This window comes from Euprymna scolopes, chromosome 25 (genome assembly GCF_053919585.1).
Source record: "Euprymna scolopes isolate OS-2025 chromosome 25, ASM5391958v1, whole genome shotgun sequence".
Taxonomy (NCBI): domain Eukaryota; kingdom Metazoa; phylum Mollusca; class Cephalopoda; order Sepiida; family Sepiolidae; genus Euprymna; species Euprymna scolopes.
The window spans coordinates 85740882-85761491 of NC_136506.1; the positions used below are offsets into that span (position 1 = coordinate 85740882).

General features: G+C 34.5%; 1 protein-coding gene across 1 annotated transcript in view; it reads left to right on the forward strand.

Moving 5' to 3' along the window:
* Nucleotides 1-20610, forward strand: part of LOC145247477 (monocarboxylate transporter 13-like) — a 266991-nt gene that overhangs the window by 201740 nt on the left and 44641 nt on the right. The window contains exon 2 of the mRNA XM_080109275.1: nucleotides 10619-10860. Within this exon, the coding sequence (XP_079965401.1) occupies nucleotides 10653-10860 (208 nt within the window). The 5' untranslated portion in view covers nucleotides 10619-10652. The remainder of the gene's footprint in view (nucleotides 1-10618; nucleotides 10861-20610) is intronic.

The window sequence follows — 20610 nt, forward strand, 5'->3', positions numbered from 1 at the left end:
TATCGATAATCGATAATCGATAATCCAAAAATTCCAATGAACGAAAGAACAGGCGATTTTGACCAAAGTTAACACTTCATACAACCTAACATCACAAGTGCATTTCAGAAGTGTTATTATCACACAAGCTGAAAGGCCCGACATATAAAATCAACAGTAGTTTCGTTGATATGAAAGAGACGCGTTGGAAATGAATGTTTCTGTTTAGAGCATAACTGAAGCATCATACTTGACTTTTACATTTTGAACTTTCATTCAAACCATTACATATAAAAATAATTTTATAAAATCAACAGTAGATTCTCTACAGTGTAATTTAGACTACGATGAATTGTGAACTAAGTGACTGCAGGAAGGCATGTGAAGCTTCCTCCCGTTGCAAGGGATCGCCAACTAGAACAAGGCAATTGATTTGATTGAAAAATGGTCGATTTCACCGATTTTGATGACAATAAAATATTGGGAGTGTGAAACATTTGTTGATCATCATTCAATCTCGAGCAACGTCGGGTATTCTTGCTAGTCTAATATATAAAAGGTAAAATGTGTGTGTGTCGCAAAAACTTTTTACGCACGCGACGGTATCGTTCTCAAGCTCGATCCTCAGATGAAAAATATAAAAAAAAAATTAGGCAAAAACATTAATTCCTTCACCCTCAACTCGGCAGTTTTGTACAAGGATGGGGTCACTTTTTTCGCCGACATTTAAGCAAGTCATCGTCACCGTTTGATTGACTATGCTTAATTTCAATGCGCTTGACTTTCGGTTGCGCGATTGAGACATCGGCTAAGACGTTACGGGTGTTTTTTTTTTCTTTTTCCTCCTTCGCGTTACGTGTTCGAACCTGCCTACCTACTACCACTTTTTAAAAAATATTTTAACACCTCTCTTCATCCAAATTGCCTACTGTTATTTTGATCCCCTCCTCCCCGCTACTACCACTTTTTTAATCCCCCACCCCCGGCGTTACTTACTACATCCACACACCCGGACAATGCTTGGTACCCCAGCTAGTTATAAATAAACAACAGAGCTGCTGGTGAAAATAGGTTAGCAGTTAAAATCTATAAATACTGTCCAGACACCATGACAAAACTGGCTCCATCGAATATTCCGGTTGATTTGAATGACCAAGGAAATTTCAAAAGATTGGAATGACTCGATATTGCTAGCATTTATTTATTTATTTATTTCAAAGGGCGATAAGCGAGTCCACAGCAACTACAAAGAAATAACTCGAATAGATGTCACGTCGAATTATTTCACAATTATTTTTCATCAACGTTTTAAGCATAACTGCGAATAACACACGAGACGTAACTAATGCACCTCTGAACAGGAAGCCGGTTCTACCAACCAAATATTCACTTTGGCTCAAGCCTTGAGGTCAAATATGATTTTCAAAAGGCGGCTTCCTCCTTTCTTTCTTTTTATCTCTATTTCTTTGACTTCCTCCTTTCTTTCTTTTTATCTCTATTTCTTTGACTTCCTCCTTTCTTTCTTTTTATCTCTATTTCTTTGACTTCCTCCTTTCTTTCTTTTTATCTCTATTTCTTTGACTTCCTCCTTTCTTTCTTTTTATCTCTATTTCTGGGAAGTTGTCGAAGACGGGATAAAGGTTATGTTAAATTAGCTCCTACTCAATCTTGGGTAACAGGACAACACGATTGTCAAAGGAAAAGTAAGGCCACTTCCTTCCATCCGCTAGTCTGTGGGAAACCCTTGGACATGGTCGAGAACACAGTTAGCCTCCCACCCCCGATCAGAGTAGCGTGAGGTCATGGAAAGCAGATGACTGATATAATATGGAAGCGGAAATAATTCTGTTCATGGTTTCGTATTTCGTTGTTCTGAGCAGAAGATACTTATCGGTAAAATGGTCAGGTTAATCGCACAGTATGGACACTGCTCGGACAGAAAGAAACTGCAACCTACTGTTTGTATAACTGCAAAGAAAGCCATGGCAATACATCAGATACTTTATTCGATAAACGGCGTGAATAGGGTTCTGAATTAGAACACCTTACTCGATTGGGATTACCATGATAGACAGATGGCGCCTGATAGTCATCAAACTATTCTCCGACAATCAGCAACAGTCTGAACACCTGTGCAATATCAAAAATGGTGAGCAACAATGAATTCATGAATGCCTTGTGGGAGAGAGATAGATGTAGAGCCATAGTCATCAATGCCTGTACCACTTGAATGAATCTTGAGGGTTATTTATATTTTATCTTTTTCTGTCGAAAATATTACTTTCTTTATAAACTTAATGCATACGCACAAATTAATCAGGTTCTATCTATCTATCTATCTATCTATCTATCTATCTATCTAAGCAGGAGTATGAATACAGCACCAGGCGTAACCAATGCAACTCTGAAGAGGAAGCGGGTTCTACCAGCCAAATATTCACTTTGTATCAAGTCTTGCAGCAACATTAGTGCTATCAGAAGCCAACTGTTATGTGCTTTGTTGATTTTGTTCAAATGTTGCATGCTTTAAACAAACAAACAAACAAACGAACAAACAAAACAAACAAACAAAACAAACAAACAAACAAACACAAAAAGCGGCAGTATTTTCAGTAAATTCTTTATATACGATTTTTATTACATTTTCGCCCCATGCAAGGCATAGTGACATTTTGATGTAGGGGGCTACTATCAAGGACATAAGTTACAGGGATACTATGTAGGGAGTTGAGTAGCAAGATGTCTGTTCACATTACATTTGATGTATGTCAGTACAGTTGGGGAAGCAGGAAGGGAATTCCAAAGTTCTGGGGAAGAAACTATTAGAGTGGAAATCTTCCTTACATCTAGAGATCTCTAATGTGTAGGGGTGGGACGTTACTGCTTGTCGGGTTTGTCGGGATTATTTACATCGAGGGGCTACAAGGGCTTGTAGTTCGTTGGAGTATCAACCATTTAAATACTTGTAAAATAGGCAAAAGGATACAACATTTCGACAGGACAGAGGTCGCAACTTAGATGACAGTTCAGGTTGGCGAATCTCTTTTGAACCCTGTCCAGAAGTCTAGTGGCAGATACACCAGCCCGGATGTGACAACAATACTTCATACATGGGCGAATGGTGGCCTTGTAGAGGAACAGGATACTTTCAGGCGTAAGATATGATTTTCAGAACGAGGTTTTGCTGGAGCATTGTCGGGGTAGAGAGAAAAATCACGTTAAATTAGTTCCTACTCCATCTTGGGGGTTATTTATATGTTTTACCTTTTTCTGTTGAAAAATATTAGTCAATTAAAAACATTATTAACTGTCTAACATTTTTACTTTCTTTATAAACCTAATAAAATAATCAATATACAAGGTATTCCAAGGAAGTGTATACACTCTTTAAATTATCTCAACTTGCTACATGAATACGTTATGCCACGTTCCCAAGAGATGTTTAGGAATAAAGACTGGCACTTCCCCCAGGCTGGAGCACTTCCCCACTATCATCATGACGTAAGAGCATATCTTTATAGTCACCTGAAAAACAGATAGGACGAAGAGGAAGTATCGAGTACTGTCCACGCTCACCGGATTTTTCTCTTTTGGGAGGCCGGGGTGGGAGGACTACTAAACGCAAGATTCACACCACAAACGAGCTGGAATAAATGAGTTAAAAGCAACCATTGAAAGAAGATGTGCTAACATACCAACTGAACTGATTAGGAACGTTGTCGATTCAATCAGTGAGCGTTGTCAGCTGTTCATGGACCACAATGGCCAATAATTTGAACACTTTCGATAATTATCTAGTTTCTATATTTGTTCACAGTATTTTGATGTATGAAACTAATCTTTCTTATAATAAATGTTGGTTTTATTGTAATTTAAAGAGTGTATGTATTTTATTATGACTCCCTGTATATATATATATATATATATATATATATATATATATATATATATATATATATTTATTATTATTATTATTATTATTATTATTATTATTATTATTATTATTATTATTATTATTATTATTATTATTATTATTATTTACTCTAATAATTATTAAATACCTACAGACACTAGTGTTTCATTCTTTCGGGAACCATCAGTGCAGGGTGTCACGATTAATGCCAGTCGAGAGACTCGAACCCTGGCAACAGAAGTCATGTCTGGCTTCATTAGCAAGGACCCGAACCACTAGGCTCCCGCAACCGCGAGAGATACAAGTTGAAATTAAACATTTACTCTTATTAAATGCTTTTAGCGTCAGTCAGAGTCAGCTAATCATTATATGATGATCTACGCGCATATATATATATATATATATATATATATATATATATATATATATATATATATATATATATAAGGTCGTAGGGGTTGTTCCTTGCTAATGGAGTCAGAGATGGGTTCAAATCAAGTTCATTTGATCGGCGACAATCGTGACTCCCTGCTGATTCCCAAAAGTATGAAACACTAGTGCCTGCAGATATCAAAAAAAAATTATATTAATAATTATGTCAGACCCTTTAAGAACTGGGTTCTTATTGTTGAGTACTTTACGTTGAAATGAAAAAAGTCGGTCACTTAGCCCACGTGCCCAGATTTTGTTATTATAATCACTTGATCGCTCTCGATCTTCTTGAATGACATTTGCGCTCCATATAATCTCAACTATAATCTCGCCGTTGTTAACGCTGGCCAAAGGGTTTGTTCCTTGCTGATGGAGTTAGAGAAACCATAAAACTGAACAAATAAAGGAAATTCCATGAATAAATATTTGAAGATATAAAGAATTTGAAGAATAAAACCTCTATTCCGAAAATTACTGGATTCGACATGAAATAAGGGTTGATATTCCGTAAATCCAAACCAAACTAAACCAAACTTTATCAGAAACGGGTGTTCGCTCGTATCTGGTCATGGCAAGGTCATATAAAATTAGTTTCTTTGCGATTGTTAAAATATTTTATCTTTTTTTCCGTTGAAAATCTAAATCAATTTTACTCAGAGAGTTTATTAATTGTTCAATTATTTCTTAAATTTTTTTTTTTTTTTTTGTAAACAGTTTTTTTTTTCAATCTATCTCAGCTTTTTTCTCTTCTATTTTCGCTCAATCGATATTAGCTTTAAAAGCAAACTGTCAGTTCAATCACGAAAGCCATTCTTAAATTAACAATCAGCTCATAATATGAGGATGTTGTTTGGTTGGGTGGTTAACATGATCGCGGTTGGAAAACGGAGACATCATTCTAAATCCATTGTGACACTCCAGTCTATACAACCGTTAAGTAATGTGGAGTTTTACTCTTTTTTTTCTAAATGTAAAGTAAATACACAATGCTTATATATATACATACATATATATATATATATATATATATATATATATATATATATATATATGTATATATATATATATATATATATATATATATATATATGTATATATACTTATAAAACTCAAATGACCTTGTATGAGAGATGTAACCCACTTTTGTGTTTACGACATCCGGTTGCGTATGCGCGCATAAACAGTAACCCATAACAATGTAAACAAATAAAAACAAATCGCTTCTTTTGCAGATTTTAACCTGCGCACTGAAATATTAACGTTATTATTTCGAAATTATTATTTAACATGGGAAGATTGGGTATGTTTTGCAACTATTCTTTATTACAACTATACTGTCGCTATTTTCTTACAATTAAACAACTTTAACCCGTTGACAAACATAAGAACAATTGTAGTAAAGCCAAGACTACTACTACTACTATTACTACTACTATTACTACTACTAGTACTACTACTACTACTACTACTAATACTAATAATAATAATGCTCTGTATCCGTCCCTTTTCCTTCCTTTCTTCCTTCGTTCTTTTTTATTTTTTGTTTGCATTTCTAGATACAAAATAGTTGTGTTAGAACGGTGACTTTGTTGACACATTTACTAATCTGTTTCAATTTTAGTTTTATTTTATTTTATTTATTTAGGTTTTATTTTTTTGCTTCAGGTTTTATCATTTTATTTTAGATTTTAAGTTTCTATAACTTGGTTGAAGGAGTCCAGTATGGGTTTTTCATTCTTATAGTTCTCATCGGTAGGTTCATGTGCGTTTTTGCTGCTAAATGACTTTCGTCTGCGTTCGATTCGTAGGAAAATAATGTTTAATTTTAGATTTTTGAGCGATTATTCGGAAAAATAGGTAACTTTACACAAATAGGGAGGATTTTTTTTCATGTTTGAGTGATCCGTCCGTGATTTTTCATTTTAATATACTTTCATAGAAATGTTTTTGTTATGTTAAAAAAACAAACTATTTTCTTTACGTCACAAGCGTTACGCTCATACATGAATTCCATAGCTAATATAACATACTAACCCAAAGGGTCACAGGTAGTCTAGTATATATATATATATATATATATATATATATATATATATATATATATATATGAATGAAATGCCCCTTATTTTTTATGGGACGTATTATATATATATATATATATATATATATATATATATATATATATATATATAATACGTCCCATAAAAAATAAGGGGCATTTCATTCATATATATATATATATATATATATATATATATATATATATGTGTGTGTGTGTGTGTGTGTGTGTGTGTGTGTGTGTGTGTGTATTTATATATATACCTATATATATATATATATATATATATATATATATATATATATAGGTATATAGGTATATATATAGGTATATATATAAATATAAATAATAAAACAATAGGTATATATATAAATATAAATAATAAAACAATATATATATATATTGTTTTATTATTTATATAGACATGTATATATTTATATAGACATCTATATTTTTTTACATAGGCATCACAACTTATCAAGGCCAAGAGGCCACTCGAGGATAAAGATTAAAGAGTGTACAGTAGAAATTGGACAATATAGTAACCGTTAGTAATGGAGACTCGGTAAATTTGTTAACTTATATGGAACGGCTCATCAAAAACTTGTTTACGTTAGACTTGAAGACAACCATATTGTAATCAGCTGGAAAGCAGAAGAACGGAAGACAATTCCATAGGCGTGTAGTTCTAAGAAAGAAGCTTTACTCATGGAATTTACGCTTAGGTTTAGGCACAGATAAAGAGTGGGGGAAGCTAGTGATAGTGTTTTCTGCTAATGTTTAGCGAGGGGGGACCATTGTGCACTCGCCTAGTCTCCCCAATTTCCTACCTATAGCCACACCTTAAATATACTCCACAGTGTTCTATCATACCCCATTGTTGGGTACTTATTTAGAGTATGAACCATGTTAAAATAATACCGTTATTACGAGGGGGTGTTATAATTTTTATTCTGTCCGAATGAATAAAGCTTCTTTCTGGTGCACCACAATGGGTCCCCAACTAGAGCAGGCAATCAATCGATTTGATTGAAAAATGAACGATTTCACTGATTTCGATAACAGTTAACATATGGGCTTGTGAAACACATCATTCAATTCCGGGCAACGTCAGGTCTCATTGCTAATATATGTTTTATTATTATAGTTAGGCGAATATATGTACATATTTGTTTATATCTAAATATTTATATATATCTATTCGTGCATGTCCTCAGAATGTGGGACGACTGGAATGTAAGGGAGGCAACTCTTCCTAAAAAGAAAAGTCAGAAAAAAAGAACAATAATCTATATTCCTATAATTTTTTTTGCGCGTGTGTTGATATTCATATTAAAACCCCTTTTTTCTATTTAGTAAAAAAAAAAAAGAAATGTTTCTTATATATGAGTTGTGGAATTGCATTCATCTGCAAAAGATCTTGCGTATTCTTTTAAACATTCATTTGAATTAATTCCATATTAGTTTTTTCGGTTTTCTTATGGGATGATCATCTTTAGTTAACTACTATCCTGGGTGCCCGACGTTGCCCGGGTGTTTAGAGGTTGAGAAAAAAAAGTGGTAGTAGGCAGACTCGAACCCGTACAGCAAAGGAGGAAAAGAACATGAAAAAAGGCGTGACGTCTTTGCTGTTGCACATATCGTCAAACCGGAAGTGACATAGGTTTAAATTAAGGTTAGTTAATCGAAAAGATGGGTTGATTTTCGAAAATATCGGCGAAAAAATGCGACCCCTTCCTTGTAGAAAAGTGCCCAGTTGAGGGTGAAGAAATGAATGTTTTTAGCCAATTTTTCGATTTTTGTCCTCTGAAGGGTCGAGCTTCAAAACGATACTGATCTCGTGAAAATCCGTCGCCTCTGTCAAAAGTTTTAGGCAGACATACATACACACGTACATACATGCATGCATACATATATTTAAACAGACAGGTGAGATTTATATTATAGACTAGCGAGGGGTACCCGGCGTTGCCCGGGCGTTTGGAGGTGTGTGTGAAAACTCGGGGGGGGGGGTTAAAATAAAATAAAAATGTTTTGGTAGGTAAGTATGAGGATCGAACCCGAACCGTTGAGGCAAAGTTATAAATTAAAGTGTGAAAAAAAAAGAGTTCGACGGTTTTAACCATTGGGCCACCGCGAGATGCTAACGGAAGCACGTTTGAATTTATTTAATTACTTGGATTTGGCAGGTGCACGTTTTAATGACTTAATTGGGTCAAGTTTGACCGCGGGATGGTATTTCATCTACTGCGGGAACGCTTTTTTTATTTTTATTTTCTCAAGATGGTATAGGAAAAAGACTAACCCACATGTGGCGAGCGACAAATGTTGAATATTTATCTTTCCGAAGTCGAGCAAATTAAATAGACAGACGAGCTCCGTTGTTAACTCTGAGATATTACGATTTATATGTGATATAAAAAGTTGTAAGAACTTGTGAACCGACCAACCGCTTCTCTGAAAAAAGCCTTTTGTAGACATACAGAAAAAGCGAACACACATACATACATTTTCGCTTTTATATTTATAGATTACGTGTAAGTATATTCATGCAGATATTCTACATGATTTATACATGCATAATATTTGTGTAAAAAGCTTATAGTAAACACAATTTTTTTTCTATATATATATTGATGTATGCGTGTATATATTTGTTCAAAAAATTTTGCCTACCAAACTCCTGTCTTAGTTTTTGGTCTACAGACATGAAACTTGATATATAGGGTATTCGAACCCATGTGAAACTTTATATTGGGGTTTTAGCCGGGGAAAATAGGTACAAAAGTGTGAAAATTAAAAAAATAAAATTTACCAGGTGACGGTCGAACAATGGCATTACGAATATGCATGCGTAACGTAGTAGCTATTGGTTCAGGTTTTAATTTTTAGCCTTGCAGCAAACATGTCTTTATAGGTCAGGCATTAATGTCAGAAGAAAAAATAAATCGTAAGTTAAACATTTTGTTTGGATTCTCGATGGTGGCACACAAGTCATTTTTTTTAAAACTTTTTAAATCATTACTATATATTGGGTCGAATATAATAATAAATACGAAATCTGCATTAATCAAAATATCATATTTAAGCGTATTTTATGACTGAGCAATGCCGGGCGGTCTACTCGTATGCATATAAGATTTGTTGTGCTACCTTAGCATTTTTCGAAGTTATAAGCTTTTTTTTTCATAAATTCATTCATATATATATATATATATATATATATATATATATATATATATATATATATATATATATATATATATATATATATATATATATGAACAAATGATTAATAAAACATGTTAAAAAACATCTTGAAAAAGAGTTAAAAACATATTTAATTTTAAAAAGGAAGCACAAGATAAGTGGATAGTCCTTAATCTGCGGAGTTTCGAAGAAATACTCTCCTTCTCATCAGAGGGCAGGAATTAACAAAATGCGGGATCGGATTTTGCATGTAAAAGTATTTAGTGAAACCACAAGTAAGTCACAGATCTTACTTGGTTAAAAAAAGGGTGAGGTAAGGGGAATAGGAGGTAAAAGAAAAAATGATAAAAAGATTTCACATGAATGGATAGTCCGGTGAAGGGTAAAAAATCCAAGAATGGTAAAATCCAAACACGGTCGAATTAAAAACTTCCAATCCAACAGGTAAGTTCCAAATGGTCCAAAATGATCCAAAAGGCAGAATTCCTTGGAAAAATCACAAATGGAATGAGTTCAAAATCATTAAAAGAAAAGTTCAAATGTGCACAGAAAAAGCACTGGAGAGAATATTTAAAACACGTCTGCCAAGGCCGGAGGAATCAAATAAATTAAGGTTTAAAAAAAAAAAAAAAAAAAAAATGGAAAAACGATGAAAGTTTAAATTTGAAAAGCAAGGTCAAACTGACCCAGACAAAAAGCGCGAAAGTTAGCATTAATAATTAATAGTTAATAATAATAATAATAATAATAATAATAATAATAATAATAATAATATATATATATATATATATATATATATATATATATATATATATATATATAATATTAACGTTAAGGGGTATTCAAGAGATAAAATTTATGAATTAAAACAAGGTTATTAAGAGTGCTCAATTAAAGAGAGCATCATATACAATTGGACAAATAGATAATTGGTTGGCAAGCGGTGACCCCTTGGTAAAAAAAAAAAAAAATGGTGTAAAACAAAGTTTATTCTTTAATTATTTTTTTTTATTTTATATTTCCAGGTTTTGAAGCTGCAACCGGAAAGAGCTTTGAAAAATGCTTGGTACAAAAGTCCTTTATGGCCCCGACGAGGACAAATCTGGTTGGCTGCTTGTTTTGTCTGCATTCCTTAATCAAATGATTGCCATCGGTAGTGGATTCTCTTTTGGTATATATCACCTGGAATTCCGGAAATACTTTCAGGGTACATCAGCGGAGATTTCCTTAGTCAGCTCCACTTGTATTGGAAGCCTCTTAGGATCTGGTAAGTACCCTCTGCCCTCTTTCTTTTTAATAAGTATACAAAAGGCAGTTGTCTGTGTGTTTGTATGTTTGTATGTCCAGCTAAAAGTAAAAAACTGCAAAACAAGCACCCACAAAGTTTGTATATTTCTGATTTGCGCTAGATGAATAATATCTGGAATTTATAAGAACAAATATCCATTCTTTGATTCTAAACTTCGTCATAGGTGTTTATTTTTTTACAAGGTAGTCACCATTTATTAAGGCCCGAAGACCACTCGAAGATAAAGATTATAGTACAACAGCATAGTAATCATTAGTGGTGAAAATTGGGTATGATTTGATAAGGAGACAACTCAACAAGAACTTGTTTGCATTACACTTGAAGACGGCCATGCTTTAGTCAACTGGAAAGCAGGCCAGCAGAACAAAGTTCCGCAGACGGGAAGCTCTAGGAAAGACACTTTATTCATGGAATCTGTGCTTAACTTTAGGCACAGTTAGAGAGTGGGGAAATTGTTGATAATGGTTGTAGCTAGTTGAGTGTTGTTTGTGAAAGTTTGGTAACAGGAGACCATAGATTGGAACTCAGACGAGCATTTGCCATGAAAAATTTCAGACATTTTATGTATTAAAGGAGTGTAATTCTGATTTTTTTTGTCAAAGAGTTACTTCTCTTATGCCAACTCATAGAAGCTATATAAAACAGAGTTGAATGTATGCGTGTATGTCCTGAGAGAGAAATGGGCTAGGAAGAGACAATGAGGATTTCCTTAATCAGCTCCACTTGTATTGGAAACCGCTTAGGATCTGGTAAGGACGCTCTGCCCTCTTTCTCTTTAATAAGTATACAAAGGGCAGCTGTCTGTTATTGATTTGATTTTGATAAAATAATCGCTTGAATTAAAGTTTAAAATGAAAAAGTAAAGTGTCATTGATCAACTGTGCTCTAAACAGAAACATTAATTTCGAACGCGCCCCTGCTATATCAAAGAACTTACTGTTGATTTTATATGCCGGGACTTTCTACTTGTGCGGTGATAATAGTTTGAATTAAAGTTTAGAATGAGAAAGTCAAGTATCATGGTGCAATTCTGCTTTAAGCAGAAACATTCATTTTAAATGCGCCCCTGTCATATCAAAGAACATACTTTTGATTTTATATGCCGGACCTTTCGGCTTGTGTGGTAATAAAACTTCTCAAATGCACTTGTGATGCTATATAAACTATATAAGACTTTAGTGAAAAACGCCTGTTTCTTCTTCCAACGGATTTTTTTTTCAATTATCAATTATCGATACTTATCAAAGACATTCCGATACAAAACCTATCTAAGAACGCTGCCAGACAGATAAAGTACATTTGTGTGAAATTTCAAAAAGATCGGCCTAGCCGTTTAGGAGTCGATAACGAACGAAATCACTCTCACACATGTAGACAAAGTTCCTTTTATATGATAGATAGATAGATAGATAGATAGATAGATAGATAGATAGATGTAATCAATATTATCATATTAAAATCATTATGCCGATTATTATGTTGCTTATAGATTGTTATTACAATTCTTGCTTTATTCTGGTGCAACCAGATCAGGCTGTCTAAAGATATTGGCTCCCTGAGACGAAATGCACCCAACATCGATACCTTTTATCTTTCTACTTCCTTTTGCAAAACGTGATTAGTTCTGCAAAACCAAAAAGCAAAAACAATCAACCCACCATTTCCCCCTTTTCTTCTTCCCATTTCCCCTTTCTCTTTCTATGCCCCCCCCCCATTTCCTGACTGGTTTCTTAACTTAAAATGTATCAAACATAAATACTGTAACCTTTTCCCCTCTCCCATTGCAAAACTCATTCATGTTCTGCAGGGCAGGGAACACAAACGATAAAATCCACTATAAAAACAACCAAACCAAACCAAACCAAACCAACCCCTACAAACTAACGATTGAAGATTCAAAGAGCTTGAAGAATAAAAGCATTCTACAAAATAGCTGAATGCAACATGAATACTATTTCCAAAATAACTGGATTCGGTATTAAATAACCCGAAAAGGGTTGATATGTCGTAAAACAAAACAAACAACCTTTACTTTATTATATAGATTAATTTGTCATGATGCTATAATCCATTGTTTTCACTATTAACGATTTCTTTATCTTCACTACAAATTGTGGTAAATATAGGGATACGCCGACCACTCTAATTTTTTTTTTAAAGTAATCGAGGTCGCTGACAACGAATCTGATAATCAAACCCGTCGCAAAAATACCGCTGGCACGGTATTAACCCCTGAACCCACGAACTACTTTCCGCCATTTTACAGCTTCCGTTTACGCTACGCACGAGCGCACGGTAACATAAACGACGGCAGTTGAGTGTGCCTTCACATAGAAAACTGCCTTTTCACATGGCGTACGAATCTTTTGTAGCACATTTAAAATTATATGAAAAAGAAGAAAAGCACTTCAAGTTTGTGGGGGGGGGGGTAATGTCGGAAGACATTTTTTTTTTCTCGAAACAAAATTAAATTTAAAAAATGTTTTTTCATTGGCGGACAATTTAAAATTCGAAGAAAAAGTTGTCTAAAACAAAAATTTAAAAAAAAAAAATACATATAGTATTTTGGGGGAAGGATTTTTTTTTTTTTCTTACGGAGTTTTTAATGCATTTTAGACAAAGTTTTCACGAGCGGTTTACAAAAACATAAGCACCAAACATTTTTATGTTTTTCGTTCTTTTTTTTTGGGGGGGGGGCAATTATAATACTTGTGTGGCTTAACATGTGCTTCTGCAGTTTAATTAACTGTTTTTCCATAAGTAACGCGCCGACATTTACCGATTAGAACACTATTTAACATTTTTAGGAGATTTTACTGTTTACATTGGAGGAGGGGGGGCGGGGGGCGGGGTGGTGTTGAATGTTAAGTGGTGTTCTAATCGGTAAATGTTGGCGCGTTACTTACGAAAAAACGGGTAATTCAACTGCAGAAGCACATTTTTCTGTTTACATTGAGGGAGGAGACCATTCCCTATTGACGAATGGATTATCATCATCATCATCATTATCATGGTTTACATACCGGCATGTGTTAGACGGCTTTTGGAAATCGGGAGTGCTGTAACTTTATTGACTGCTCTCTCTCTCTCTCTCTCTCTCCCTCTCTCTCTCTCTCTCTCTCTCTCACTCTCTTCCCCCCCACAGTCAAGAAAGAAAGAGTAAGATCTTATCAGCTTATTGGCCACGTCTCATTTCAGACTTCCTGTCCATGATGTAAGTTCATGTACACGCAACTGTAAATCTAACAAGTTTTCTCTGCTTAATGCTAACCTTACACGTGAACTTACCAATTCAAACCTCAATTTTACACACACACACACACACACACACACACACACACACACACACACACACACACACACACACGCACACACGCACACACGCACGCACACATCGAAATACTGTTTCATACTTTATGTATGCAGAAATAATTTATTACCTGAAAATCAGGAAGTATCCCCAGGGATGATCAACTGATATATCTTGGAGTTCCGCTTGCATTCGAAGCCTCTTAGGAGCTGCAATGCGGTTTATCATATTCTCCAAAACATCACATTTCGTATTGTAACGTCGAAAATTTATGAACAATAAAAAAGATATATTACAGTGGCGCCAGTTTGTATGCGTCGCCTGTGCGGAATTCTGACAATGACGTCACGAATCGATATAAAAAAAAAACTCATGGTGTGAGTATAATACCAAAGCAAGATCACTAGATCATATGTTATATCTCCCCTCTTTGGTTTTCATACATAAAGTAACTTTCACAATCTTTAAGGATTATTTGATACTGCAGATATTCATAATCGTACCCTATGTCCAAAAGAGAGGAGATACAGTGGACCCCCGACATACGAGATTAATTTGTTTCCGGATGAAGCTCGTATCCCAAATTAAAATGGCACCATTAAGGAGACGTAGTGAAACACGACACACTCGACCACCTAGCGGTTGCATCTGGAAACTCGTAACTTGGATTTTCGCTCGTTTGTAGGGGAGTTTTTTTGCTCTGAAGCCATCTCGTATTTCGAATTTCTCGTAACTCGTGTTGCTCGTATGTCGAGGGTCCATTGTATAACATATGCGAAATATTGGAATTAAGTCTCCCCTTGCTGTTATTTAGATCATTAGAAACCATAGGGGCAAGTTTTAGTCTCCCTTCTATCAAGGTTAGAGGTTTTAGGGAAATATATTACATGAGAAATCATTTCGAGTTAAAATCTATTAAGAAATACACATTTTGTGTTGAAAAATAAAAAGTTATCCAATACGGCTCAAATAAGTCGGCCATATTGTATAGCTTGTTATTTTTTTATCCAACGTTTACATATGAGGTGCCTTCTATAAGGTTCCAGACTTTTTATACAGGTATTTAAAATTGTCGTAGACTCTTGAAAATTCAGAATGTTATTGCTATACATCTTATGAGATTACTGACCAATATTTATGATTTCAGGTTCAAATAGACAGACAGAACAGGAATTGGAATACATCTTACTAAAGCCTGGTTGTAACAACTTTTGAATTTCAAAAATGTAATCTGGACGTGAGGACACTTTAGAAGAACGATATGCAATAAAATTCTGTATTAAACTTGCAAAAAATGCCACAGAAACGTATGGAATGCTTTCAGACTGCCTTTAAACCATTTTGCGTGAATCAAGCATCAGTTTTTGTGTGGCATAAGAGATTCAAGGAAGGCAAAGAGTCTGTGAGGGATGATGAGAGGTGTGGGAGGAGTAAGGAAGTCAGAACACCAGAGTTGATTGGGCAAATAAAAAAATTAATGGATGAGGACTGCCGTATATCTATAAAGACAATAAGTACACAGTTTGATGTCAGTGTGGGAACTGTACACACAATTATTTGTGAGGAACTGAAGATGTGGAAGGTTTGCGTGGTTTGTCCCAAGGGTACTCAGAGAATATCAGACTATTTGACTAAGATGGGCATTAAGATAGTTCCTCACCCTCACTATAATCCAGGCCTTACTCCCTGTAACTTTTGGTTATTCCCTAAGCTCAAGGAAACCCCTAGAGGCTGTCGTTATAAGACAATTAAGGAGATTAAAGAGGCTGTGACGAGAATCATTGACACACTTACACTAGAGAACTTCCATGGACCCTTCCAGAAGTTGTTGGAAAGGTACAACAAGTGCATTGCAGCAGGAGGAGATTACTTCTAACAGGACTAGAGTTTCATATGTGTACTATCAAATAAAGTACCCATACGAATAAAGTCTGGCAACTTATTTAAGGTACCTCGTATTTAAAGTATGTATTTCTCAATTTAAAATGTGTATTTCTCAATAGATTTTAACTTGAAATACTTTCTCATATAATATGGTTCTGGATATGACCTTAAATTATACCTGATGGTGAGGCCCCAGCTTGCAGGCCTTGGGGAGCGTGGATCCACCCTTTAATTGCCATTGCTCCCAGGTCCACTCTGACCCAGAGTGGTAGTACCTGTTAGGGTCCCAGCTATGGCTTTAATAGAAACCAACTTGGAAAAAAATATATATTCTATTTAAAAAAATTTCTTCCAAATTACTGGATTCGGCATTAAATAACCTGAAAAGGGTTGATATGCCGTAAAACAAAAACAACCAACCAACCAACCTCATATAATAATATTTAACAACAACAACAACAACAAAAACAAATACAATTTTTAATGTCTACACAGGATTTTTTTCCTTGCAATCTACTTATGCCGTAATTTAGTGTCTTTGTCAAAAGGAGTATATACACGGCGCATAAGGTATTTGAGGACATTTATATTTTTGTAATTTAAATTAAAAATTTACTAATTCATGTTTATTTATTTATTTTGCTTTCAGAAGATCCTATGGCAGATACTACAATCTATCTATCCATATCTATCTATATATCTATAAAAGTGAACGTGTCTGTGTGTGTGTGTGTGTGTGTGTGTGTGTGTGTGTGTGTGTGTGTGTGTACATTTCCCTGCGCAATAACTCTGTCAATTTTTAGTCTACAGACTCGAAATTTGATATACAGGGTACTGAGATTTAGGAAAATATTTGTAATTGGTTTTCGGTAAGAAATTTGGCTGTTAAGGGGTCAAAGTTCAACGATTTGACCTTTGAGAGCTCTACCAAACTCCTCCGACAATTTTGGGTCTAAACACTGGAAATTTTGGATATAGGCTCCTTGAACATGGATCTAACTCAATAAATTTTAAGGGGTCATAATAGGTGTCAAAGTTTTAAAAAATTGACCGTTTTTGTGTTGTTTTTCTTTTTGCTCAGCATACACATCCAAACACCCGGGCAACGCCGGCCACCCATGCTAGTATATCTATAAAAGTGAACGTGTCTGTCTGTCTGTCTCTGTCTGTCTGTCTGTCTGTCTGTCTGTCTGTCTTTGTCTGTCTGTGTATTTGGGTTTCGGCAAGAAATTTTGCTGTTAAAGGATCAAAGTTCAACGATTTGACCTTTGAGAACTCTACCAAACTCCTCCGACAATTTTAGGTCAAAACACTGAAAAATTTAGATATAGATTCCTTGGACATGGATCTAACTTAATAAATCGATTTGAGCCCAAAACAATAAATATTAAGGAGTCATAATAGGAGTCAAAGTTTAAAAAATTGACCGCTTTTTTTTTTTTTTTTTGCTCAACATACACCCCCAAATACCCGGGCAACGCCGGGCTGAAATGCTAATCTATATATCTATAAAAGTGAACGTGTCTGTGTGTCTGTATATAATTCCTTACGCAATAACTCTGTCAATTTTTAGTCTACGAAACTTGATATACAGAGTCCTGAGATTTGTAATTGGTTTTCGGCCAGAAATGTGGCTGTTAAGGGGTCAAAGTTCAACGATTTGACTTTTGAGAACTCTACCAAACTCCCCCGACAATTTGGGGTCTACACACTTAACATTTTAGATATAGGTTCCTTGGACATGGATCTAACTTAATAACTTTACTTGAGCCCAAAATAATAAATTTTAAGGGGTCATAATAGGGGTCAAAGTTAAAAAAATTGACCTTTTTTTTGTTTTTATTTTGCTCAGCACACACCTCCAAACACCGGGGAAACGCCGGGCACCCATGCTAGTATATCTATAAAAGTGAACGTGTGTGTGTGTGTGTGTGTGTGTGTGTGTGTGTGTGTGTGTGTGTGTGTGTGTGTGTACATTTCCATACGCAATAACTCTGTCAATTTTTAGCTTACAGACTCGAAATTTGATATGTAGGTTACTGAGATTTTGAAAAATCTTTTTGATTAGTTTTCGGCAGGAAATTTGGCTGTTAAGAGGTCAAAGTTCAACAATTTGACCTTTGAGAACTCTACCAAACTCCTCTGACAATTTGGGGTCTAAACACTTTAAATTTTAGATATAGGTTCTTTGGACATGGATCTAACTTAATAACTTGATTTGAGCCCAAAACAATAAATGTTAAGGGGTTATAATGGAGGTCAAAGTTTAAAAAAATTGACCGCTTTTTTCTTTTCTTTTTTGTTTTTGCTTAACATACACCTCCAAACACCCGGGCAACGCCGGGCTGAAATGCTAGTAACTAATAAAACGAAAAGATACGCTGTAATATTGTCTATAAAAACGAAACATTTTAATTCAGTAATTGCAAGATTTCTAAAAGTCGTTAGTGATAGTTTTCAGTGTTGTTAGCAGGGCACATCCTGCCTCCTTACTTCTTTCCACAGGGCTTTAGAACCAATGCATATCGCCGCCTGGATGTAAGGGGCTACTATTTGGAGCCATGCCTAGGAAAGATTAACAAGATGTTGGTTGACGTTACATTTAAACTTCTGCATATCAGTACAGTCAGGGTGTGGTACGATATCTTCACGAACCCGAGTTGGCCGACTGATTGTGGTATAAATGGTCCCTTAAGACGCAGGATTGACCCTGGTTAATTACCAGACGGATCTCGTCGCATCTGTGTCGCAGAATCCAGTATCGGCGTGATTGTGGTATAAATGATGCACTATGACCAAGACATATTGTTTCCCAGCATGGAAATAATTTCGACTCTTAAACCCACGGCACAACCAAAAATAATGACCACTAGACGAATCGAATAAAAAAAAAAATGGTCCACGGTCTTTAAAAACGGAAAAAACTATTATTTCTGGCAAAATTTTTTTAAAAAATGGCAGACCAGTACACACGCGCACAAAAAAAAAAAAAACGCACTCAAAAAGAAAATTCAGAACCTGAACAAAAAATTGTCTTGCACCTACAAAAAAAAAAAAAACGGTTTACAAAAGATCGATTTAAAAAAAAAAAAAGAGTATTGAAAGTAACACTTCGAAAAAAAAAAAGTAAGAAATGTGTCCCACACAAAAAAAGAAAAACAGAGATGAGAAAAAAGTGTCTCTAGAATATGCAATATCTCTTTCTCTCTCACGCTTTCTCTCTTTCTGTCTCTCTCAAGATATATATCTATATGTGTGTATATCTATGCATCTTGTTATTACATGAAAGAAAAAGAAAAAAATCCTTCAAACACGAAGCTCGAAAAATAAATTTAAAAAAGAAAAAAAAAAGGAAAGAAAATAAAGGATACCTAACATTTTTTATCTGATCTTTATTTCAGGTTTATAAAAATATAGGACTTTTTAAAAAAATTCTTTTGACTTTGCAAGTGTTAGATTCAGATTTGAAAAAAATAGAACTTTTACATTACATTTTATTCCATGAACAGTTGATGTGTTTATTTTTCAGGTTAGGTACCAATTTACGCTGAAACATAAGGGGACTTTTTGATTTGATAATGTTTTTTATTTATTTTTTTTGTCTGTTAAAAAAAGAAAAGAAGGGAAAGAAAAAATATTATCGCTAAAAATTTAGATTACATAATACGAAGTTTTCTTTGTGTGAGCGCCTTACAAAATTGATAAAAACAAGATTTTTTCTATTTTATTTTTTTTTAAACTCGTAGAAATGTTTAATGTCTACCTGTCACTCATTTTTTAAAACAATGGCCGCACATGGGAAAGATAAGCTAAGATGACCTCGTCATGGTGTTTGTGAGGTTGTTAAGGGATGGGTGGTAGAACAACGCTACCTGCCTCTCTCTCTCTCTTCTTCTCTCTATCTCTCTCTCATTCCCTTACCTGTGAGGACGAGAGAGTGACTTTTAAAATCGTCGAAGATTTTTTTTTGTTATTACGTAATGGTGTTATGAGGGTGGTGGGGTGTGTAATGGCATCGCTCTGCCTCTATCCCCTTCTTTTTCCCCTCATTCTCTTTCTCTACTCTTGCGTTTTAATGATTGTATAGCTAAACCCCCATGGCTGATTGCAGGAGGGCATATAATAACGAATTAACTTGGAGTTTTTTAAATTTTTCTACCAAGTTTAAAGAACAAAATTATTTATGCTTCGTTAAATTACATTAAATGATGTCTTCAATTGGTTTTTATTAAAAATAAAAACTGAGACGATTATTCAAACAGCACTTAAAGTACTTTTTTGAAGTCTTCGAGTGTTTGGAAAAGCCAACTGTTACATGATTACATTAATTTTTTAAGAGTTCTCTGAAATGTTCATAGTTGTTCTTAAAGAAAAAATTACGCTATTACATTTCGAATATTCTCTGAATTTTTAATAATTTCTAAGGAAATATTGTTTGACTAACGAAAGAGATTTTCCTGAACTCTAGATGATTTTAAGGAAGAATTATTCGAGCAAATTCTTTAATTTAAGGT